The sequence below is a fragment of the Geotrypetes seraphini genome, chromosome 10 (genome assembly GCF_902459505.1).
Source record: "Geotrypetes seraphini chromosome 10, aGeoSer1.1, whole genome shotgun sequence".
Taxonomy (NCBI): Eukaryota; Metazoa; Chordata; class Amphibia; order Gymnophiona; family Dermophiidae; genus Geotrypetes; species Geotrypetes seraphini.
The window spans coordinates 88,153,755-88,178,963 of record NC_047093.1 but is presented as its reverse complement, the minus strand read 5'-3'; the positions used below and the strand labels follow the sequence as shown (position 1 = coordinate 88,178,963).

The 25,209-nt window shown below is 46.2% G+C and overlaps 1 protein-coding gene across 3 annotated transcripts in view; it reads left to right on the top strand.

The window, feature by feature from the left end:
- Positions 1-328: 328 nt before the first annotated feature.
- Positions 329-25,209, top strand: part of PAPPA (pappalysin 1) — a 644,537-nt gene continuing 619,656 nt past the window's right edge. Inside the window, exon 1 of one of the 3 annotated variants that reach the window (XM_033961720.1) lies at positions 329-1,061. In XM_033961720.1, the coding sequence (XP_033817611.1) occupies positions 665-1,061 (397 nt within the window). In that variant the 5' untranslated portion in view covers positions 329-664. Of the gene's footprint in view, positions 1,062-1,510; positions 1,618-1,835; positions 1,910-25,209 lie in introns of those variants that run through there. The other 2 variants (XM_033961721.1, XM_033961722.1) reach the window with 2 other exon arrangements.

Sequence of the window (25,209 nt, the reverse complement as noted above, 5' to 3'; positions counted from 1 at the left end):
AAGATAAGAGTGTAGTGCTGTGTGAGCCTCTAGAGATAGCCAGCTCCCTGAACTGATTGATTAGTCATGATCCCTGCACTTTTAATGGGAATCATTTAGCTGGGAAGGTGGAGCACCCTGGAGAAAAATTTGCATGTTCTTGTTTACTCATCTTCTGAGGGGCTTTCTCTCTCTCTCTTTTTTTTTTTTCTTTTCTTTCATTTTGTGAAGAAAGAGAGAGGGGGCTGGGGCGGTAGGGGGGCCATGGATCATGCTATAAAAGACAAAAAATAATTTAAAAAATTAATTGGAGTATTTGGTTGTTGGGGGGAGGGCAATAAGAATTAGAGTCTAGGAGACACAACTCCTCCAGGAAAATAAATACAGGGGATTGAAATCCAGCTGAGAAAAGGAGGAAGAAATTCAACTGAAGAAGACAGCAAAGAAGACAGAAAAAAAAAATTAGACAAATTAATTTGAAGCTTCAGAGGGGATAAAGAAAAATAAAAACGACCAACACAAATCGTACTGGGAGGGGGAGGGGGGCAAAAGAAGGCAATTGAAGGTGGATAAAACTGGAAATACCCAGGAAGGGTGAACAAGAGGAGAAAGTCAAGACGAGGAGGAGTTCAAAGCTGGCAGATCGGGAGGATTTGGAGGGGAGTGGGGGGGTAGGAGGTTGGAAATGCAGCTCTGGGGCTTGCTGCTGCCTCTTGGGCTTCTCTCTGCAGCTCTGGCCAGCAGATCCGAGTGTGGGATGGACGAGCGCTCCCGCAGAGCGAAGAGGGAGAGCCGACACCCCCGCAGCCAGCGCTACACCCCAGCAGGCACCTGTGCCACTAGGCTAGCCCGAGGCAGGCGCTCTGTAGCTAGCGTGAAGCCTGTGAGCGTGCCCCGCAGGATGCGGCGGGGGGAGGCGGAAGAGGCTGGGGCTCCGTTGCTGTCGGGCAGGACGCTCTACTTCAGCGGGGAAAAGGACCAGCTGCGCCTGAAGGCAGGCATAGAGCTGCCCAGAAACGCTTTCACCTTGCAAGTGTGGCTACGAGCTGAGGGAGGCCAGCGGTCCCCGGCAGTCATTGCAGGTAGGTGCCTTTAGGTGCAGTTTGTTGCCGTTTCCTTTCCCTCTCCAGGACGACAACATGTGCACGTGGGGGTGTGTGTGTGTGTGAGTGAAGAGAGTCCTGAAGGATGAGACTTAATTGCATGATCCGGAATATTTAGCCCTCCCTTAAAACGTGACCTAAAATTCTCTTCAATGTGCCTTTCATAAAGTTGGTGCTGTGGCAATGGCAAAAAACAAAGTGGCCTTGTAGCATGATTTCACTTGTCCTTCAAGTTCATTTCTGTTGAATACCGCTTCAAAATTGCCCTGCCATAGTTTTAATTGAGTAAAAAACCCCAAACAAACCTTGTTTGCTGGGGGGAAGGGATTAGGGACCGGAACTTTATTTACAGTTCAAAACGGGAGCTATTTAAATGGCGCAAAAAAAAAAAAAAAAAAAAAAAAAGTGTGACCGCAGCGTTGGAAACCGAAACAGCATCTTTTTTTTTAAAATTATTATTTTTTTCTGCCCTACAATTGGGGGCGACGGGACACAGGGGAATGAGAAGGATTCGGGAAGCGCCGCACAAGCCCCGGTTGGTGGGACTGAGAAAGGTGTACAGCTTAAGCCTTGAAAACTGACAGCTTCAATTTGGCAAGAATTACAGCGTGTAGCGCGCTTTTTTTTTTTATGATTTCCGTTTTACGACTCTATAATTAATTGTGCGGCGGCGGCGGCTGCTTGCTTTTTTTTTTTTTTTTAACCAACTACTTTGGTTAGGGAATCCTTTCAAGACGCGTCGAAACGAAACACCGCTGAAGGGTCATAAAAAGGAAATAAAACCAAAACTCTCTTCCCGAGAAGTGACAGTGCTGTAAAAGAAGCGGGTAACAAGACCCCCCTCAGAGCAGGAGATGGGGGGGGGGGAAGGGAGGGGTGAAGGAGGAGTTGGTTGCTTGGATCCTTTTAGATCACACACAGCGTTAGAGCTTGGGTTATCTTTGAGACGCTGGAGGGTTTCCCTTTCATTTTATTATGGTGACTCCCTTTCTGAAAGCCCTTTGCTCCTTAATGGGCGGTGGGAGAGGACAAAATCTCTAATCTGGATCCCTTTTAAGGTTATCCCATGTATTAGCTCACCTTGTTGTGAACTGCCTAGAACTTTTTCGGTATGGCGGTATATAAGAATAAAATTATTATTATTATTATTATATTTGTCTTGGGAGAAAGACTGTCACTCTTTATAAACTCTATGATGTCTTTTAAGACGAGAGTGGCCGCTAGCTTTTCCCTCTCCGCCAGACAATCCTGTATGTTTCTGAAGTGCCTTTTTGTTTTAGCCCTTGCTTCTTGGCGCTACCCCATGTTTTTTTCTGTATCTCTCTAGTGTGCGGGTAGCATCCTTTAAAGAAACTGTCCCCAAAATGCTTCTTTCCTCCACTCAAACATAGCTTCAATTCGGGCAAAAAAAAAAAAAAAAAAAAGTCAAATGTGAATGTTTTTTGGGCTGGTGAAAGCAATGGGGAATTTTAATATACTATATGTCTGTATCCTTAATTGTGGAATCTGTGACCTGTCCTAAAAGGCAAAGGGAAATAGTCTCCCCCTTCCCCCACCCTGAGAGAAAGAAGTTGCTACTAATCGCTGTTTAGCCACATGGTGGGCGGGCTATTTCACTGTAAAATCCTTTGCGAGGAGAGAAGTTCCCATAGGATTATGGTCATTTCAGCACCATCCTAATTGTTGGGCAGCTTTTCCTTGCCCTGCTGAAGTCGCCTGCTTTAGTGGTTTGTGGAATGGTTCTAGGGACCTCACTTGAACTTTTCCTGTCTTATTCCCTGTTTTTGAGTAAAGTGTACTAAATGAAATGGCTCTTGGCTTAAAGATGTTTCAGCTACAGTTCAAAGCAGGCACTTCAGGTTGCAACTTATTTATATAGACGGATTTAGCTCATACCTTTTCCCAAATGCATTCAGGTGCCATAGGTACAACGGGGTGCTGAAAAGTTCTCAGCCCAACCAAGAACAGAATGGCAAGGATGTGGTTCAATCAATGATCTGAGACAATGTTAAAAAAAAAAACCCAAAACAATGAAACCAGAGAAAAGTGTGGACAAATACTTTTATTTAAAATATCACACAAATTTCAATTGAAATCGCGGGACTCGTGAGAACGGATGGCAGCCATTCAGGGAGCAGCGCAGGGCCAGGCAGGAGCGCAAAAAGCTTGCTCCTGCCTTGTGCGCCACTGGCCGCATGATATGATGAGGCAGCCATCTAGCGAGGGAGGAGCAGGAGCGCAGAAAGCTCGCTCCTGCCGATAACACTGCTAGACCACCATAATTAAAAAAGGTATAGGGGGGTGTAAAAAATTGTTAGTCGGCTGGGATAGATCCCTCCTGTCCCGGCCTACCACTAGACCATCAGAGGGGGTACAGGGCAGGGAGGGGGGACAGGGTATAGAGCCTGGAAGGGAGGGGGAACAGGGTGCAGAGCCTGGCAAGGAGTGTGGGGTTGGGTGCAGAGCCTGGTAGGGAGTGAGGAGGGTTGAGTGCATAGCCTGGTATATTTTATTAAATATATTAGTACACAATTTGGTTTAGAATGTTTTTTAGCTTGGTTTTCCTCCTCTAAACGTAGGTGCGTCTTATGGTCAGGTGTGTCTTATAGTGTGAAAAATACAGTATATCATGCATCCTAAGATTATCCTAATCTCACCCAATTCAGAAATATATAGTTGCTGAAAATTGGACTGAGTCTTTCCTTTTAAGTGTGAAATTAGATTTTTTTTTTTTTTTGGGGGGGGGGGGTTGTGGAGGCAGTCAATCGATGTATGAAAAGGCATGGATAGAGCTTAGTTTCCTTGTGGTGGGCTTGCTGTCTATACTTAACAAGCAACACTGAGATTTTAAGAGAAACAATGCAATCTATATGACTCAGAAAAGTTGAAATGTTTCCCAATGGGTGAACACACATGAAAAATGCTCTTAAAAGGCAAGCACAACTTATAGACTCGATGGTATGGGCTCATGGTTTACACTGGCAGGAGTAAATTGTTTTAAGTAAAAATTTATGAATCCTCAAGCAAAAATATCATAAAGGACTCCACACACCCCCTCCCCTTTTACACACACCTATTTGTTCTAGAACCATTAATGACAGTCTCTTGGGATGCAGTGTGATATACTGTAGGTAGATTTGATATAATACACACACACCTGGATGATTCATCTTAACCCAAATGACACTATTATATTTTTTGTGGTGTGTTCTGAATTTAGTAGAGCTGTTTAGCAGCTAATGCACATTTGTTTCCTTGGTACATGCTAAAGGAAGGCGTATGAGAGGGATGCCCCTCCTGGTCCTATACTCATTAACACTGATATCAGTAATCTCCTCTCAGTGCAGGAGAGATGGTCAGCTGTAAGACCAAAACAAAATATCTCAGACTAGATAAGATGCCTACCGTATCTTCTCCCTTCCCTTTCACTGCCCCCTGTCCAGCAGCACCTCTTCTTCTCTCCATGTCCCTTCATCCTCCCCCTTCCCCCTATCCAGCAGTACCCCTTCTCCCTTCCCTTTCCCTCCTCCCCTGCCAAGCAGTACTTCTCCTGTCTCTAGCAGCAACTCAGTGGGCTTTTAACTTGGTCATAGAGCTGCCGCTAGGATTAATTTAGACATGGTTTCATCAGGCAGCCTTGGGGCCTTTGCTAGGCTGGCCCACCTCTGATGAAAGAGGAAGTTGCATCATTGAAATGGGCCAGCCTAGTAAAGGCCCCGAGGCTGCCACTGCTGTTCCAAGGGTGCGGAGAAGACATGGAAGGCAGGAGTCCAGGAAGATGCTGCCGGTAGACATGGCATGTGAACCTCTGACCTTAAAGGAGGTGCCTCTCGTGGCAAGAGGCAAGTCAGCACACTTGGAATCTCAGGAGGCACACTAGTGTGCTGCGGCACAGTTTGCAATACATTGATTTAGGTGGTACTAGGATGGGCTTATGATTTGGACGTTTTTCTACAATAATCAACAACTTAGAAAACTTTCAAGGCACAATTTGGACATTTGGGGCTACACCTGTTTCAGCAACAAATAAGTGCCAAAAAGCTGCTAAAACTGACCAGATGACCACTGGAAGGATGAAGGTATGACCCCACCTACACACACACACTCCCCCAGTGGCACTGACCCCCTCCACCCCCCCCCCCCCAAAGATTTGAATGAAGCAGTACATACCTGCCTGTATGATAGCTGGCCAGTCCTAGTAAAGTAGCAATCAGGTTCCTGGAGTATCCTAATGGGCTATAGAAATGGGGACCCAAGCCCATATCTAATCTAAGTACTACACTTATGGTGGATTAGATGAACCATCCAAATTTCACTGTATCGACATATAGGTGAAACTTTCAGGCATAAGGGCTGTTGGTGTGGTATACAGTTATATCCAGTGGTGTACCAAGGGGGGGGGGGTGTCCGCCCCGGGTGCACGCTCCAAGTGAGTGCACAGCCGGCCGGATCCGGAACCTCTCTCGCTGCTCCAAACGGCACCTCAGCATGGCTGCCGTACTTAGAACAGAGTCGGCAGCCGCACTGAAGTGAACGACGGTCCCGCGATGACTGCGCTGTCTACCGCCTCTGTTCCGGAAGAGGTAAGTGACATCGGGGGAGGGGGGGGTGGACCGGACCGGCAGCCACAGTCATTGTGGGATCTTGCCGCAACTAACTGCGTCTGCTGGCCCAGCCCCCTCCGACGTCACTTGCCTCTTCCATCCGGAGCAGAAGCAGTCATCGCGGGACCTTTGGGATGGAGAAAGAACGGAGCATAGTAGGGTGGTGAAAGGAGGTCAGGGTGGTATGGAAGGGTGTGGAGGGTGAGAAAGGGAGTCAAGGTGGTATGGAATCATGGTGAAGGGTGACAAAGGGGGTCAGGGTGGTATGGAATCATGATGAAGGGTGACAAAGGGGGGTCAGGGTGGTATGGAATCATGGTGAATGGTGAGAAAGGGGGTCAGGGTTGTATGGAAACATGGTAAAGGGGGTCAGGGTGGTATGGAAGGGTGTGGAGGGTGACAAAGGAGGGTCAGGGTGGTATGGAATCATGGTGAAGGGTGACAAGGGGGGTCAGGGTGGTATGAAATCATGGTGAAAGGTGAGAACAGGGGTCAGGGTGGTATGGAAGCATGGTGGAGGGAGAGAAAGGGGTAGATGCTGATGGAATTGCAGGGAAAGAGACATAAGGGGGAAGGATACTGCATGGAATTGGATTGGAGGGAGAGAAAGGGGGCAGATGCTGATGGAAATGGGGGGGAAGGGAGAGGAGAGAGTGAAATGCCAGACCAAGTGGGTGTGGGAGAGGGAAGGGAAGGAGAGGAGAGATGCCAGACCATTGGAGGAGGGAAGGGAGGAAGATGGATGCCAGACTAATGGGGGTGAAGGGAGAAATGGAAGGGGGATGCATAAAGTTTCTAGAACGGGAATAGAAAGAGAGAAGATGCCATATAGAAGGGGCAGAGAGAAGGTAGACAGCGGATGAAAGGAAGAGAGTGACAAAAAGATGAGGAAAGCAGAAACCAGAGAAGACAGGTAGAAAAAAATTATATTTATTTATTTATTTTTTGCTTTAGTTGAGATGCATCGCTGTTTCTGTGATATTGCATTGTATGCAGAGTCCAGCTTCTTGGTGCTTCAGTTTAACCTTTGTCTAAGTATTTTTATTCTATCTTCCCATTTACAAAACTGTAGAGCGTTTTTTAGCGTTGGCATCTGAGCTGTTACCACCATGGCTAAAAACCACACTACAATTTTGTAAAAGGGGGAGGAGTTAGTTTGTGATTACACACTAGGCAAAGGTGTTTTCTTTGTTCTGTGTGTTCGAAAAGACATGGTTTTCTGTTAGGATTGACTGTGCAGGATTGATCTGCACTAGTCTGGCTTGTTTAGTTTTACAATGGGTTTATTGATGTACTGCTCACTGCAGTATGTAAGATGCTGCCTTTTCCTAGCTATTCATGTGTGACGTGTGGATTGTTACTAAAAATCATGTTTTTCATACAGATGTGGGGGTGTCACAAAATGATGGGCCCTGGGTGTCACATATGCTAGGTACGCCACTGGTTATATCCATTAGGTTTTGGGTGTTTTGGAAGTGTCACCATACAGTATGAGGGTGTTATAGTGAGATGTCTACCTGGGCCTTTTTATGAGAAGTTCAGTATATTGTAGTGTCCCCTTGCTCTGCTGGGATGTCAGTGTGGCCAGTCTACTAAGAGTGCTGGCCTCTCCTACATCCCAGTGGCTTGTTTTATGCATTTTTCTTTTGGGCTTTTTTTCCCCCCAAAATGTTTCTAAAGGATAGATACACTGAGGACAAGCACGTCTGAGAAATGGCCATTTTCAAAATGACCGTTTTTCTGTTTCAAAAATGGTCATGTTTGCTACTGGATTTTGGTGAGTGTTCTGCCAAATGTCCAAACTTGGATTTGGACATATTGAAAATGCCCCTCCACATGTAACTTGCCTTGAGGGACAATTGAAAAAGGCTTGAACTGAATCTAACCCCCTCTTTCCACCCCCCCCAACATGAACAAATTTCTATCTAATAAAGATAGGCCTAGCCAATTTCAACCGATCACTACCCCCCCCTTTACAAAGCTGTGTTAAGCTTTTTTTATCACCGGCCGCGGCGGTATTAGCTCCGACGCTCATAGGAATTCTTTGAGCATTAGAGATAATACTGGTGCAGCTCGCAATAAAAAAAGCCTAACGCGGCTTCGTAAAAGGGTGAGTAGTAAATCTACTGTTATGCATTATTGTTATAAAACCAATAAAAATATTGAACAGAAAATTATTCTTTCTAATCTAATCTAATCTAATCCTTAGGTTTGTATACCGCATCATCTCCACGTTCGTAGAGCACGACGCGGTTTACAGTAGGAGAAATAGGAAGGAACTACAACAGAGGGTTAGAGGTAGAAGTGTTAAGAAAATTTAGAGGACTTGGGATGCCAAGATATAAGAGTTTCCTTGATTCCTAAATTGGAGGGAGACTTACATTTTTTGAGAAAAGCCAGGTTTTCAGATGTTTGCGGAAAACTTGGAGAGAGCTCAAGTTCCGAAGAGGGGAAGTAAGAACATAAGAATTGCCACTGCTGGGTCAGACCAGTGGTCCATCGCGCCCAGCAGACTGCTCCCGTGGCGGCCCCCAGGTCAAAGACCAGAGCCCTAACTGAGTGCTCTGGTGTTTTATCACTAACTTGAAACTATACAGAATGGGATAGAATCCCCCAACAGAGACCATGCATCTCCTCTTATGCAACAATATGCAACCACAGAAACTTCCCCCGACACTGAGGTCAGAGCAATATAAAAAGAATATTCCACCCCTCCTCCTTGGTGTTGTACATCCTTAATATAGAGCATAGAACTGGCAGGAACGGAACAGTGCTTTGTCTTGATTCTTGCACAATCAGTGATGTGCTGGCAATATCTTATCAAGAGGCTCTCTCCAGCTCAGTTAGACTTTGTGAGGCACTTGGCTTTTGTGAAGTTGATAATAATGAATTTATTCTTGTATACCGCCCAACCACGAAGTTCCAGGTGGTTAACAACAAAGGAGAACTGTACAATCAGTGAAAGGTACATCAGGTTAAAAAATAAGTGACAAGAAGAAGTTATCTAAGCCTCCATCACTTCCAGCCATATATCAACATTTAAACTGCACAGAGAGCATTCAATAACTTAATACTGGAAATTATGGGATTTTTGGCAGCTTCTGAAACCTTTTACTGGATTGGTTCAAGAACCTTCCAAAAATATTGTACATGAGGTTTTAATACCACACAGTTTTCTTGTACAAATGCTGCGTCAAAGACAGTTTTCTTATCTGAAGGTGTCCATAGACGTTCCAAAGCTTGTTTATATGTTTGGATAATTCTTAAATTGATCCAGTGAAAGCTGTTACAGCATGCTGAGAATCCATTTCGAATTGAATTATTTCTTACAGTCATTAAAATACAAATATTATTGGTTTTTCCCCTCTAATTTTGTTGTCTGGGTGTTTGCTTTCTCCTTCCCTCCTTCCTTTTTTTCTTTCTTATTGTATGTCCTCTAACTCTTTATCTAAGATCTTGTTCCATTTCACTTTTTCTCTTCCTGACCACACTTCCTTTGCTATCTCTGTCTCTGTATTTTTCTTTCATCTAATTGTTTCTTTTTCTGCTTCCTGTATATCTTCTCCCTTTACAGTGGTGCCTCGCATAACGGACGCCTCGCACAGCGAACGCTGCGCACAACGAACTTCTTGTCTTGATTCGTACAACGGACTTCGTTTCACACAACGAAGTCGCCCGAGCTGCATCCTTCCGCGCAGTGTGCGTGACGCTACCGGCTACCATCTTCCTCCTCCATCAACCAAATGGGAAGTTACATCATGAGGGGAGAGGAAGGAGGAAGGAAGCCGTTGGCAGCATACGCACTGTTAGAGCCCCGTGGCTTGTGTTAAAGTTGTTTACAGACTTCAACAGCAGCGGGAGAAAGCAGTCGCCGGCCCTGTTTCGCCGATCGAGGGGGGGCCCTGTTTCGCCGATCGAGGGGGGGCCCTGTTTCGCCGATCGGGGGGGGGGCCCTGTTTCGCCGATCGAGGGGGGGGGCCCTGTTTCACCGATCGAGGGGGGCCCTGTTTCACCGATTGAGGGGGGGTGCCTGGTGTTGCCGATCACTGCGGGGGGGGGGGGCGGGCTTTGGCAGAGGTGGGAGAAAGCAGTAAATGAGTGGAAGTTGGCAGGCCTGGGGATGGAAGGGCAGTCGAAATACGGTATGTTGGAGCAGGGGATGAGAGGGAGGGAGAGAAGGGGAAATATTGGACAAGGGCAGAAGGGATGCTAAATCATAGGGTGACAGGCAGAGAGAACAACAGGAAAAAGAGTGGAAGCAATCTTGAACCCTGAGGGTGAGGGAAGAGAGAGGTGGTGAGATGATTGATCATGGGGAGAGGGACAAAAGGGAATAGAGATGGGATAGGAAGATAGTGGAAGTAAAAGGACAGGGAGATGTATGTTTTTAGATGTATCTAAATAAAAATAATAACAAAAAATTTATCTTTTTTTATGTCATCTTAGCATATTTTATGCTACAGAACGAATTATTTTTTTTAACATGTATTGTTATGGGAAAACGCGTTTCACATAACAAACTTTTCGCATAACAAACTTGCTCCTGGAACCAATTAAGTTCGTTGTGTGAGGCACCACTGTATATTTCAATCTCTTCTCATCTTTCTATTCACTCACAGTTGAATCTCACTCATCCTTTTCTCCTTCTCACACCTTTTCTCTTGCTCTCCCTCCTTTTGCTATATCTTACCCCAGTTTTCCTTGTCCCTCCAGTTTATTACTTCCTTACTGTATTTACAGACTCTGTCAATCTCCTGTCTGGCTCCCTTCTCCCTGAACATCTCTGACTTTCTTACTACTTTCCCTCTTCCAACCCTGTCCTTTTTTACTCGCACCCCTTCTCATGTTTTGCTGTCCCCCTCCAGTCTCACCCAATCAAGTCTTCACACACTGTCGATCTGATCATCCTCTTCCATGCTCTCTCACTTTCCATAATCCCCTTATAGACTCTCAGGCCCAGATGCACGAACATCACCATGCATCTAACGATCATCGTTAAACTAGTTGAACCGGTTTAGTGATGATGTTATTTTGCTAACCAATGTACTAAACAGCTCACTGCATGCTTTTCTGAGCATCCGTTGCAGCCTCCGATCCTGCCATGCAAATGAGCTCATTAGTATTAAAATGAGGTCATTAATATTAAAACGAATACCCTGATCTATGCCACAACCCCTCTCCAGTTCTCCCCCCTTCCTCCATATTTTACAAAAATCGGGCCCCTTGCAGAAATGACCCCCAATGCAGCAACCCCCATGCCACAAACCCCTCCCGTTCTCCACCCCCACCCCGTACTTTAAAAAGTCAGTAGGAGGGATGCATACTTCCTCCTGCCACCGGGTAGCCCCCTGCAGAACTGATCTCCCAATGCCAGGATCCCCTTGCCTTTCCCACACCCCTGTACTTTAAAAAAATCAGCAGGAGGGATGACTTCTGCCTCTGCCACCTGCCCTCCCTGGCTCTCCTCACATCCCCAGCCTTGCCCCCATACCTTGTATGAAGAAGACAGTAGGAGGGATGCCCAGTTCCTCCTACCCACATGGGAAGGGCCTAAGGGCATGATTGGCTCAAACGCCTAAGGCCCCTCCCATGGGAGAGGCCTTAGGCATCTTAGCCAATTAGTGCTTTAGGCTCCTACTAGTATATCCCAGGATGCAATGGGCAGGGGGGGCCTAAGGCCCTGATTAACTCAGATGCTTAAGGCCCCTCCCAAGGAGCATCTGAGTAGTATAGGGCAGTGTTTTTAAACCTTTTTACACCTATGGACCGGCAGAAATAAAAGAATTATTCTGTGGACCGGCATCGGTCCATGGACAGGCGGTTGAAGAACACTTGGCTAAGTCGTGGACCAGACCTCCCATCTCTACCCAATCTCCACCCCAGACCCTGCCCCCATAATAGTACTAATTGCACCTTGCACGTCTTGTGCCTCATCTGGAAGCCTTCCCTCTGACATTGCAACGTCGGAGAGAAGGCTTCTGGTTCAGACGCAGGATGCCCTTAGGAGCCACTGCCCATGGCTTTGTGCACTGAATCAGGAAGAGGGAGTTGGCTCAAAGATAACGCCGCATTGATCGCACCGTGGACCAGCGGTTGAAGAACACTGTTTTGGGCCTGATGCACGTGCTGGCCCTGTGGACAGGCAGGAAATTTCTGAGGACCGGCACTGGTCCATGGACCGGTGGTTGAAGAACACTGGTATAGGGGACACAGAGAAGGGAAAGATAGGTACACAAAGATCGAAGATGGATGGTGAGCACAGAGAAGAAGAAATGTCAAATGAACTAGAGACCCTGGCGAGTGAGTTAAGAGAAGACAGAGGGAAACAGAAACCCGATCCTGGGACTAACATGACTTGTAAAATAAAATGACCAGACGAGAAAAGGTAGGAAAAAATAATTTTATTTTCTATTTTGTGATTAGAATATATGAGAACTGAAATGTTTATCGTACCAGTGCTGGGGTTAGACATGGATAGGGCCCAGGGCAGAAATTTGGGAGGGGCCCCAAAGCCCACTACTAGCTAGTACCATCTTCAGCTTCTAGTAGGTTTAGACTTTAGAGCTTTCTCTACCCAGGGGGCAGTTGCCCTAATTGCACTCCTTGGCCTAACACCATCCCTAGCATGTCTGATCTTTATATTTTGCACAGTATATGAGGAAATGGATCTTTCTATTTCTTTGGTGTTGTACTACATGGAAGGTGTAGCTTCTTGGGATTGTAGTTTATGTTTATCATTTTTGTTTAGCTATTATATATTTGGCATTTGGTGTTCTGTGTGTGTGACTGAGGTATTCTGTTAGGATGAATTTTCTATGTAGCATTCAGTTTTCTTGATAGTGGAGGGGATATTGTGAGGGGAGACGGATTTTGTTGATCCTTTTTCTGTATTTGTGATTTATAAAATGACAGTAGTACAGAATATTTTTTAAATACTTTAATAAAATGATTTCAATATAAAATCACAAGTATTCAGGGCTTGTGTGGGGGATCAGACATAGTTCACGGGGATGGGTGCAGAGTTTGCAGGGATTGGGACAGGGACAAAATTTTCACCCACATCTTTCTCTACTACTGATTTTCTGCGATGGTGCACTCACCCCAGAAAGGAAAATTAAAAATCAGATGAACTAGATTATAAACACAAAATCAAATAGAGCTGAGCCTCTTTTTTTTTTTTTAATTGAACAACCAACTATAGAACACAAACATGTACTTTCCACCTGCTTCTTCCGGGGGAAGGAGGGGTCTCTGGTTTAGAGATCACCCCCTACAAAATTTAATTAACAGAAACGTGTTACTGTCATACTGAAAACAAAAGCTCAGTGCTTCAGATAACTACAAAACTACAACCCCACTAAGGGGCCACAATTCTAGGTGATCTCTTACAAAGAGACTGATAGCAATGTTATTTAACATAATAACTCAGGACTTTGGTCTAGATTCACTAAGGACACTTGTCCAGTGTTCCCTCTAAGCGGGCGGGTGTTGTGAGCAAACTTTTTTCACTGTGAGCTAAAAATATCGGGCGCCAGCAAGTTATGAGCCAAATAAATATGTTGCTTTCTACCACAGAACTTCCTTACGTTTGTATGGAATCTATCCCCTTTCAACTTTAGAGAGTGCCCTCTCGTTCTCCCTGCCTTAGCTACTAAGTCTATTCCCTTCAGTACCTTGAATGTTTCTATCATGTCCCCTCTCAATCTCCTCTGCTCAAGGGAGAAGAGGCCCAGTTTCTCTAATCTTTCGCTGTACGGCAACTCCTCCAGCCCCTTAACCATTTTAGTTGCTCTTCTCTGGATCCTTTCGAGTAGTACCGTGTCCTTCTTAAAGTACCAGTGCTGGATGCAGTACTCCAGGTGAGGGCGTACCATGGCCCGGTACAGCAGCATGATAACCTTCTCTGTCTCTTCAGTCCAGCATCTGCCCCTTCCATTCACTGTCTGTCTTTCCCTGCCATCTCTCCTCCTGCCCCCCCCCCCCCCCCCCCAATTTGGTCTAGCATCCATCATCTTCCTTCTGTTCCCCTCATGGTCTGGCATCTCTATCCTTCCCTCCCCCCTGTGGTTTTTAGCATATCTCTCTTCTCATTTCCTCCACTCAGATCTGATCATTCTCTGCTCTCTCTTCCCTTTTCTTCTCTGGTCTTCCTTCTCTATTTTCTGCCTCCATCTAAATTAAATTCTTTCTTACTATTTAGTCCCATTTCCCTCTTTTCACTGTGTCTACACACAGCTTGTCACCCCTTTCCCTCACCCCTCCATTATCTTACTATTTTCTTCCCCCTTTATTTATCTCCTCCTTCCATCCAGTATGTGTTCTTTCCCCACTTCCATTCAGCATCTGCTCTCCCTTCTCAACTGACATCCATCTGCCTTCTGCTCTCTCTCCCTTCTTCTCACTTCCATCATCTGTCCCCTTCTCTCTCTCTCTCATCTCCTCCATTCCATCATCTGCCCCTTCTCTCTCTCTCTCTCTCTCCCCCCCCCCAACTTCCATCATCTGCCCCCCTTCCCCTCACCTTTGTGGGTCACTTTCTTTCCCCTGAGGGTGGCTCATGTCACAGGGGAAGCTTTGGCCGAGCAGAACCGCTTGATTGACAGTGGAACTTACTTGATTGATGTCGATGCTGGGGCCCGTTGCCGTTTGAAGGAAAAAAAAAAAGGTGGAAAAAAGGAACCTGTAAAGGCGAGAGGAAGGGAAACCTCCAGGACAGCTGCTTTTTGCCCTCCTTCAGCGGCCCAAGAGTTCAGACCAGCAGCGGCAGCTCTGTATGCTTTTAACTTCGGCACAGAGCTGCCCCTAATCAATAGTTTAGCGCGGTTTCATGAGGCAGCCTCGGGGCCTTTGATAGCCGGCCCGCTTCGATGATGCGATGTGGGCCGGCCTAGCAAAGGCCCCGAGGCTGCCTTATGAAACCGCGCTAAACTATTGATTAGGGGCAGCTCTGTGCCGAAGTTAAAAGCATACACAGCTGCCGCTGCTGGTCTGGAGGTGCGGAGACAAGGCAGGAGGCAAACGCGGTGGAAGGCAGGAGTCCCGGCGAAGGCAGGAGTCCCGGCACAGCGACTGCAACAGGAAGTTGCAAGTCAGTTGACGCCGGCCTTTCGTTGCGGCGGGGACCGAATCCTTCGCGGACCGGCAAGATTTTGTTTGCGGACCGGCGGTTGAAGAACTGTGCTCTACACTGTGTGCGCTGTGACGAGAAACTTGTGCGCTGCGAGGTAATATTTTGAGCGCCAGCGCACCCCAGCGCAGCTTAGAGGGAACGCTGCGACCCCGACCCGATTCACTAACCTTACTCATGATCTGATCCGCGCCCGATCTGATCCGTGCATGCAAATGTAGGAAGGCAGTGATTCACAAAAAAATTTCATGAACACCGACTGGGCTGGCCGAACAAAAAATAAGCAACTGCTGAGGACCAGTCCCTCAGGTCCTTTCCGATTGCCCTGCTCTCTGCCCCGACTCTCCTGCTCTCTGTCGCCCTGCTCTCTGCCCCGACTCGCCGCCCTGCTCTCTGCCCCAATTCTCCTGCCCTTCCCCGCAGTGCGAGCCTGTGGTTTTAACCTGCAGGTTTAAAGCGGATTAAAACCATGGGCTTGTGAAGTAAAAAAGTTTCAAGCTCTGTAAGCACGCACAGCCCATCTACAGGCAAAGAAGATGGTCTGCGCATACGTCAGGATCGTTCTTCAGCGTTCCGTGCAGTCGGTGGGTGGCTTGACTCCAATCACCGCCATTTGCATGAGGATGCTTCATGAATCAGACCCCGGCCACGGATCGAATCGGATCGCTCACGGATCAGATCGGATATGTGGGCTTAGTGAATCTAGCCCATAATATCATAACCAGTTAAACAGTTAATAGGCACTAAAAACAGTTCTACAAACTGTTTATAGTTTGTTGCCAGAGAATGTGGTAAAATCAGTTAGCTTAACAGGGTTTAATAAAGGTTTGGATAAATTCCTAAAATGGAAATCCATAGGCCATTATTGAGATGGCTTGGGGAAATCCACTGCTTATTCTTAGGATATGCAGCACAGAATCTGTTTTGCTACTTGAGATCTAGCTAGGTACTTGGGATCTGGGTTGGCCACTGTTTTCCAGGATACTGGGCTTGATGGATCTTCATTCTGTCCCAGTATGGAAATTATTATGTTCTTAACAGTTCATGGGACCATTAGCCCTTTAGGTTGTGTACTATTTTGGATTGGGCTTGTGAGTGCTGGCACCTCCCATAAGCAGCTCCGTGATTTAAAAGTAGGGAGTTTTCTCATGGGGATAACTAGGCAGACTACATTCTTTAGTTCAGTTCTCCCTAAGTCCCATTCAGCCTTACACTTCACGATGGAACTCTGCACTATCTCATGGCTCTGAGTATACCTTTTGAACCACGGGCTAATGGGCAGGCACCGACAGATTTTATCCTTCACCCAAATGTCTTGATAAGCATTCACCATGGCTATTCCTGGAAGGGGCACATAGGAGTAATTGAGCCACCGGATTTGGTAGACCCATTGTTTGATGTATATGTCTGACCAGCTGGGTGCCAACAGATGGGGTTATGCTTTCTGGCCAGGTTGTGCCCAGGGGTCTCATAGATAAATTTGTGGAATACTTGCACTTAGTAGATCTGTAAAGTGTTCCTCCACCTCTTCATGACTTACCTCCTTTCCTTCTTTTGACTGGCCACTCAGCTGGAGATTCAGCCCCAGCTGTCTTTCCAGTTGGGCCAGTTGTTCTCCCTCCAGATCAGTTACTTCAATTTCTCCCCAAGCCAGGCAGAGGGTCTCAAACAGATTTTCTATCATGCTGCCTCAGGATCACCAGATCCTGAGGCAGCATGATAGAAAAATCGAGCCATCTGAGGTCCCTTGACCACCAGTTTGTGACTGGAGGACAGAAGTGTACCTGCCATCAAAGTCGCAGATGTACATGTGCAGCCTCACACAACTTTCTTGACCAGGAAATGCTGACTGAGGATAAAGGTGATGCAGTCCCCACATTACACGAGGATAGGATATCTCCTCCTTCTGATAATGGCCAACCGGAGCAGCTGGAAGCCCTCCTTGTCAATACAACAGAAAATGAGGCATCAGATTCGCTCTCCGACAGTAGGCTGGCTGCTTGCCAAGGAGCAGGACTATCTTGTGACAAACCTCTCCCTCATCCTTTAGATCTTGTTGCTGTGCCATCACTGTCCTCAGGTGACTGCGCTCTCCCCAGGATTAAATTGATGAGGCATTCGGACAGTGGTTGTGACTCCACTGTGGTACTAGCCTTGTACCAATCAATTCCTGATGGGGGCCTCTTTGATGGTTCTTGGCTCACAAGGTTCCCCACAGCTGAAGGGGATCTCTACTGCTATTCCTTTCTCAGGTCTCAAAAAAGTCTTTCCTCACACTTCTGGCAACTGGGAAATATGGGAATGGGGTTTTGGAAGTACATACATGAAGGACATCATATGTGTCCCACTAACCAACTCCCTTCCAAGGCGAGGACAATTTTGCTCTGTGTTCCTCCATCTCTTTCACGAGATAACTGGAAGAGGTGGTGGTATAGTCGGATGTGCTGTCCCTTGGTTGGATTCACTATTTTGACCTAGCACCCAAGTAGATGAAAGTAGATCTTTATATGTCTCCACCAAAGCACGTGGGGATCTGGAAATTGAGGAATTTCTTAGTTTCTCCCTTGTGGGTTGTTCAAGTCTTCTAGGCAAAGGTGACGGTCCCCCAGGGTGTGGTTTAATGGGCCCCTCTCTCGGATATCACCAATTACTCATCACATAGACGTCTGCTCCCTCTGCTGATATACCCACTTTGGGCACATTGGCTTGGTGTATGGCCCCACTCCAACCTGGGGACTCTCCTGTGCTGGGCAAAATTGGGGTCCTGCCCGGAATGGCTCTGCCACTGAATTTTTATTAAGAAATACTCAACCTGGTCCTCTATTATGCTCAGTATTTGGATGTCACATTGCTCCAAGTTAACAGCACTCATGGCATTAGCTGCTCCTTCACTTGCTCTTCACTAAAAGTATAGTCCAAGACAAGTCAGGTACAGGGTTTTTAAAAATTTAATAAATCCAATCAAAATGGCCAGAATCACTTTGCTTACTGTCCAGTGATGTGGTCTTTAAAGTTTCAGCTTACTATCAGGTCCCTGTTCAGGCACCATTTATGTAACTCCTTAGTTTGTCTGGATGCTTGGAGGGGGGCACACAAAGTTATTTTATTTCTTAGGACCAGAGCTGAGACCAACTTATCAGCAGGAGTCCCATAGCAAGCAAGCACCAGACTTCCACTCACTACACCAGGATGAAAAGTCCAAAACAAAATCCAACTTTACTTATTCTTATTGAAATAAGCAGAGGTACTCTTTAATAGTGAACAGTTTCTTGGAGGACATAGTCCAACTATATACTCTTCTCTATCTCCAAAAGGATGATGTTTTAACCTTTTTATTTCTCAGGGTCATTTGTTGGGATTTCACCAGAAACCCAAATTCTTCACAATCAGGTTGCACTTGTCAATTGGTGTGCTCTGAGCCTCTGACCAAAAACAAATTTCCCGCCCAGATCCAGATCTTAAATCTCCTCTAGACTGAGAACACATTGACTGAGGCCACCTTCCAGGAAGTCCAAGAACTGGCTTAGAACATAAGTACTGTATGTGAAGGTGGGGTGGATTGTATTTTATGTAGGACAAGGCAGTTAAGGCAAGTTGTGCTTGCACATATGTGTTTTGTAATGTGTGTTTCGTGTGTTTGTTTTTTTTTTTTTTTTTACTATGTATGTGTTTTTGGAACCCACTTTCTATAAAGTGGGATATAAATAAAAACCATAAGAATAGCCTTCCTGGATCAGACCAATGGTCCATTAAGCCCAGTAGCCCGTTCTCACAGTTCCCAATCCAGGTCCCTAGTACCTGGCCAAAACCCAAGGAGTAGCAACATTCCATGCTACCAATCCAGGGCAAGCAGTGGCTTCCCCCATGTCTTTCTCAATAGCAGACTATGGACTTTTCCTCCAGGAAATTGTCCAAACCTTTCTTAAAACTAGCTAAGCTATTTGTTCTTACCACAACCTCTGGCAATGCGTTCCAGAGCTTAACTATTCTCTGAGTGAACAAATATTTCTTCCTATTGGTTTTAAAAGTATTTCCCTTGGCTTCTCAGTGGTTTTTCTTAGGCTTCTGGAAGATGCTGTCCTGAGTCCCTAGCAGTTTCCAGAGGTGCCTGCATGTCTTCACTTAGTCTGTAGTTTCCATGGAGACCCTGGAGCATGACACGGTTACAAGTTCATACTGTCCTGATGTTACCACTTATCGCCTATTATTTTATTCTAACTGCCAAACTGTGCAGCTCCAACTGCTAGGGCTGCCCTTCATAAACCAGTCCAAAAGTTACAGCACTGATCAGTGGCGTACCAAGGGGGGGGCGGTGCTCCACGGGTGCCAGCCCTGAGGGGGTGCTCCCGGCCTTGCCGTTCAGTCCCCCCACCCCCGAAGGACCACTCACCCCACTGACCTTCCTGCACCACCTGTGAAGCAGCCCGCAGTAGGATCGCGACGTCAGCGATCCCGGAGCTGCTTGGACGCTGCTTCCTGCGCCGCGGTCCTGCCCCCTCCTCTGATGTCAGAGGAGGGGCGGGACCGCGGCGCAGGAAGCAGCGCCTAAGCAGCGCAGGTATCGCTGACGTCGCGATCCTGCTGCGGCTGCTTCATAGGTGGTGCGGGGAGGCCAGGGGGGCGAGCGGTCCTTCGGGGTGGGTCGGGCGGGCAGGCAGGCAGGCTTTCAAGGGGGAGGGGGGTGACAGGCAGGCAGGAAGGCCTTGAAAGGGGGGACAGGCCTTCAAGGGGGGGACAGGCCTTCGGGGTTGTGTGCAGACCTTCAAGGGGTGCAGGCCTTCAAGGAGGAGGGAACAGGCCTTCAAGGGGGGGGGCAGGCAGGCCTTCAAGGGGGGACAGGCCTTCGGGGGGGTGCAGGCCATCAAGGGGGGGACAGGAAGGCAGGCCTTCAAGGGGGGACAGGCCTACAAGGGGGGGGACAAGCTACAAGGGGGTGGGACAGGCCTTCAAGGGGGGGACAGGCCTTCAGGGGGGTGCAGACCTTCAAGGGGGGTGCAGGCCTCCAAGGGGGGACAGGCCTACAAGGGGGGGGGGGGACAAGCTACAAGGGTGTGAGACAGGCCTTCAAGGGGGGGGTGCAGGCCTTCGGGAGGGGGGGGTGCAGACCTTCAAAGGGGTGCAGGCCTTCAAGGGGGGACAGGCCTTCAGGGGGGGGGACAGGCAGGCAGGCCTTCAATGGGGGGACAGGCCTACAAGGGGGGGGGACAGGCCTTCAAGGGGGGCACGGGCCTACAAGGGGGTGGGACAGGCCTTCAAGGGGGTACAGGCAGACCTTTAAGGGGGGACAGGCCTTTGGTGGGGACCCTGGTTTAGAAGTACACGGAGGGAAGGGGGTGTTCAAAGAGACATGCATATGCCAAACTTTGGGGGGGGGGAAGAAATAATGGGTCTGAAAATAGAGGAGAGGGAGAGAGATGATGGACCATGGGATTTAGGGAGGTAAGGAACAGAAAGGGAGAGAAATTGGACACAAGGGATGGTGTGGAGGAGGGATAGAGATACTGGATAGGAGGGTAATTAGGAAAAGAAAGGGAGAGATGGTGGACTCTGGGGTGGTGGGGAAGGAGGGAGAGATGCCGGATGAAAGGGTAGTTAAGAAAAGGTGGATCTATGGAGGGAGATGAAAAAAAGGAAAGATACCAGACTTCCTGGGAAGAGAAGGGAAATGGAAATGGAAAGGGAGGACAGAGTTGGCAGATGGATGGTTAGCACGCAGAAAGAAGAAAGAAGGAGACCCTGGCAAGCAAGTTATCAGAAGAAAACCAGAACCTTGGACCAACAAGATTTGAAACATAACCAGACAACAAAAGGTAGAAAAATTAATTTTATTTTCTGTTTTGTGATTATAATATGTCAGATTTGAAATGTGTATCCTGCCAGAGCTGGTGTTGGACTGCAAACGTGAGCTGAGATTTAACAGAGAGAGGAAAAGTCCTTTTTGTTTCTTTATTTTATTTACACCACAGTGCCAGTGTGGTTAGGAGAAGCCAAAGGGGGTGAAAAAGCTATAAAACCCACCAGGAATTTTGAAAAAAATCACCCAACTGGGCAGGAAAATCGAATTGAAAAACCAATTCAATAGGCTGAATTGAATCGAAATTTTTTTTCCTGAATCTGGCAGCATTAGTTTGCGCTATTGTCTTAGACTTTAGGACCTGGGATTGGGGAGAGATGGCATCCTCAGCACTTTATAATGCAAGTGAAACGAGGATTTGGTCAGACTTTTGAAGGGTCTGCAGAAAAAAAATATTGTATAGGCCGGGGACATGAGACAGCAGGAAATGGGAACTTTTCTTCCTTCTATTTTTGTGAATGGAAAGGCTGAGGATGTCAGAGAGTTCAGTTAAAATATGTGCTTTATAAGAAAATATAATAATGTGTTTTATAAAGTTTATAGCATAGCTGGCCTACCCAGTGAGGTGTTCCTAGTGGTGATGGTGGCAGCGTGTCAATGTGTTGAGAGGAAGAGGTGTTCTGGGAAATTCTGCTGAGCAAACTCCGGGCCCATTTCCACCCCCCCAGTTAGTCCACTCCACTCAACTGGTTCACACACTGAGTGGGTCTTTGGGTATTGTTTTGGGATCTCTTCCAGTGGTTTATCAGTATCTCCTTCTGGTCCAAGGAAGGAAACTTTGTTATCCTTAGCATTGACCTACAGAATATGTTTGTAACAGCGCTGCTTGTGTGGCATTAGGCTATGTAGTGATCGAAAGAAAAAAACAGACCTTTGCACATTTTTGCACTATATGGTGGGTGTATGAGGAGATTCACATTTCCTGCACAGCTAAGTCCGTGTGAAGTTACCTTGTGCTGTATTTGACATCTAGCAAGGTCTCTGTTTGAAAGGAAAGATCTAAACTTAAAAATGAAGTAACCAGAAGTTATGGTAAAAGCAGATAGTGTAGCTGGTTTTAAGAAAGATTTGGACAAATTCCTGGAGGAAAAGTCCATAATCTGTTATTAAGACATGGGGGAAGTGTCTGCTTGCCCTGGATAGGTAGCATGGAATGTTGCTACTCTTTGGGTTTTGACCAGGTATTAGTGTCCTGGATTGGCTACCATGAGAATGGGCTACTGGGCATGATGGACCATTGGTCTGACCCAGTTAGGCTATTCTTATGTTATGTTCTCATCTGTAGGGGCCTTTGTTTTCACTTCTTATTTTAATGTATTTTTTTCTGGGAACTTATCAGTGTTTTTTATAATGGGAACAAAAATGGAAGAGAATTAATGTGTGTGGGATGAGGGGGTAACTAATTTCTTCAGCTAAATAATTCCATCCACTTCAAACAGACATAGGAGAACTCACGCACCATTCACACACCCTCCAACCAAAAACGTCAAAAGAAAAAAACTGTTTCCTAGCCATTCGAGCTGCAACACTTGACCCCCAACTCTACAACCTATTGACCTTGACCACAGACTACAAAACCTTCAAAAAAGAAATAAAAACCCTTCTATTCAAAAAACACATAAAACCGAACTAACACAATCAGAACTGTCCCAAGCATCACCTGCAACTACTCCATATGTACTTCTGATGTCATGACAATTCAGACATAATTTATGTTATGTTATGTTTGGAATATAAGAAAATTTTCATTGCCTGTTTCTATTCTGACCATTTATTCCGTTTCATGGTCATTACAAAAAATATTTTTTTACATGGGGGGGGGTGTCAAAAAATGATGGGCCCCGGGTGCCACATACCCTAGGTACGCCACTGGCACTGATCATTTTAAACTCTAACTGTACAGTCCTGGGGAAATAGATGCACCCCCTTAACTCTTCACTTCACTTCACTTCAGTGCATACTATTTGCCTAAGGCTAAACTTACCTACAGGAACAAGGGCATTTTACAATGAGCAGGTTACTGCCACAATTTTAATGTGACAGTAATTTGCATGCTTTTTGTTTTCTGCATAAGGAGGACATTTTTCCTTAGTAATCTTGTGGTAAAAGCATAGGCAGCGGAATGCTTTTTTGTTTGTGGGAGCCCAAAAGCTCCGCCAAAGACCTGCCGAAGCTCCACCCCCAAATCCAACCAAGCCGTGCCCCAGACCCCACCTCCATAATAATAGTACTAATTGTAAATGCCATTTCTTCTATTCATTTTCATATACATACAATATAATCTTATTAACAATACACAATGGTAACCACAAAATTAAACTACACAAAGCACATTCTTTTCCCCTCCCCACTACTGCACAACATTTCTTCCTCCCTCCTCCACCACTATGTGCTATGTCTCCCTCTCTCTCACTGTCCACCATCTCTCTCTCTCTCATTCCCTTCCTTGCTGCAAAGGGAGTGGGGAAAAAGAGAGAGTGGGATCCAAAGTGCATCTCTCCTACCCCCTCTATTGCCACAGCCAACATTTCTCCCTTTCTTATCCCCCAGACTGTGTGCAGCATCTTTCACCCCTTGTCCACCAGCCCCATGCCCTACATTTCGCTTTCTATCACCCCTCTCCAGCTCCATGCCACATCTCTTCCTCCACTCCCTCCATCAATATGTCCAACATTCCTCCCTCTTGCATCCTTTTCATCTGTCCCACTGTTCCCTTTTCAGCTTCACATCCAACATTTCTCCCTCTCATCTCTCTCTATCTCACTCCTCTCTCATCACCATGTCCAACAATTCTCTCCCTCACTATGCCCAACAACAATTCTAGGTACATATTGATGATGTCACAATGATGTCAAGATTGTGCATCAGACATGTCTACTTGCTCTGAGCCACAGCCATTTGTAGAAAGTGTGAGGCCACCAAAACCCTACTCTACTGCCATATAGAGTCATATGGGATGTCATTTAATCCCCCCTTGCCCCAGGTACATTAGATAGATTTTGAGCTCGCCAGGATAAGGAAAAATGCTTGAGTATCTGAATAAATTCATGCAAACTGTTCTGAGCTCCCCTAGGAGAATGGTATAGAAAATGGAATAACTAAACAAATACATAAATAAATATAGGTGCCACATGTAGCATAAGGGCTATCAGGTTGGTAGACAGGTGGGTTATGTAGGAATTAGGGGAGTTTGGGGGGGTCTCACCCTAAAATTATAAGGGGGTTATGGTGAAATGTACATGTGATATCCTATTGTGAAGGTCACAGCAGTGCCCTCTAAGGTGTTCCACTGCTCTGTTGGGATGTCTGTGTGGCCAGTCTATTAGAATGCTGGCCCCTCCCATGTCTAAGTGGTCTCCATTTGGATGTTTCTTACTTGGATGAATTTTTGGTCGAAAATAAGGTATAAAGTTAGGTGTCCTTGTGGCCTAGATGTCCAAGTAGACGATTTAAAAAAAATAAAATAAAAAAAATTGGGGGACATCTATTTGGCTTTCGGAAATGGACATTTGTGTGCTTTCAACTCTGGACGTTTTGTGGGGAAACGCCCAAATTGGACTTTAAATGTCCTTTTCGAAAATGGCTCTCCACATAGATGATATGCTTGCAAATTTAGCTCACGTAAAGCTTTGGGCAATGAGAGTGAATCGAGCCCTAAGTGGTGCCGCTGAGGATCCTTTAGAACGGTATAATAATATATATGCATGAGGGTATACCAAGATAGCTGAAGGTATTGCTATCTTTGGAGGAATAAGTCATTGATTTGAATCCCTTGTGAAAAGTTACTGTTGTGCTATTGTGAAAATTCTATATGCAAATTTAGCTCATGCATATTACATTACATTACATTACATTAGGGATTTCTATTCCGCCATTACCTTGCGGTTCAAGGCGGATTACAAAAGGTTAAATTAAAAACAGAGTTACAATGATTAGCTAGTGAGGTAGGTTGTAGATCTTATAGACATTTAGCGGGTTGTTGAGGGTGAGGTGGTTTGTAGTAGAGTTGATAGGTGGTCAAAGTGGAGGTTCTTTTGTTATTATTAGTGAGTAATGGTTAGATTGATCGTCAGTTTTGGTGTTACTAAGAGGTCGTGATGTTATTGCTGTTTCAGGAATTTCTTGAAAAGTGTGGTCTTTATTTCCTTTCTGAATGTCCTATAGTCTGGGGTGGTCATCAGAAGGTTGGAGATTTGGTTGTCCAGTCTTGCGGCTCGAGTGGCTAGTAGGCCGTCGTGTAGTCTTCATTAGGGATATCTTGAGAACATCATCCATTTGCTGCCTTTAAGGACAGGGAGTGAATACCACACTGCTAAGGAGAGCCTAGATTTATATTTTGTTTTTGGGATTCCTGTTTGTATCCTTTGGCACAGAGCTAGGCCAAACATATTCATGCACCATTATTATCTTCAGACAGTTGGCCATTTCTGTTGCTTTATAATTTTTCTGAATCAAGGCCATGGTCCTTTTGTAAGGTTGTGATTGGAAAATCTCTGCTTCTGTTGGGGGAAACCTTTTTTTTAATGACACTTCTAGGATTCT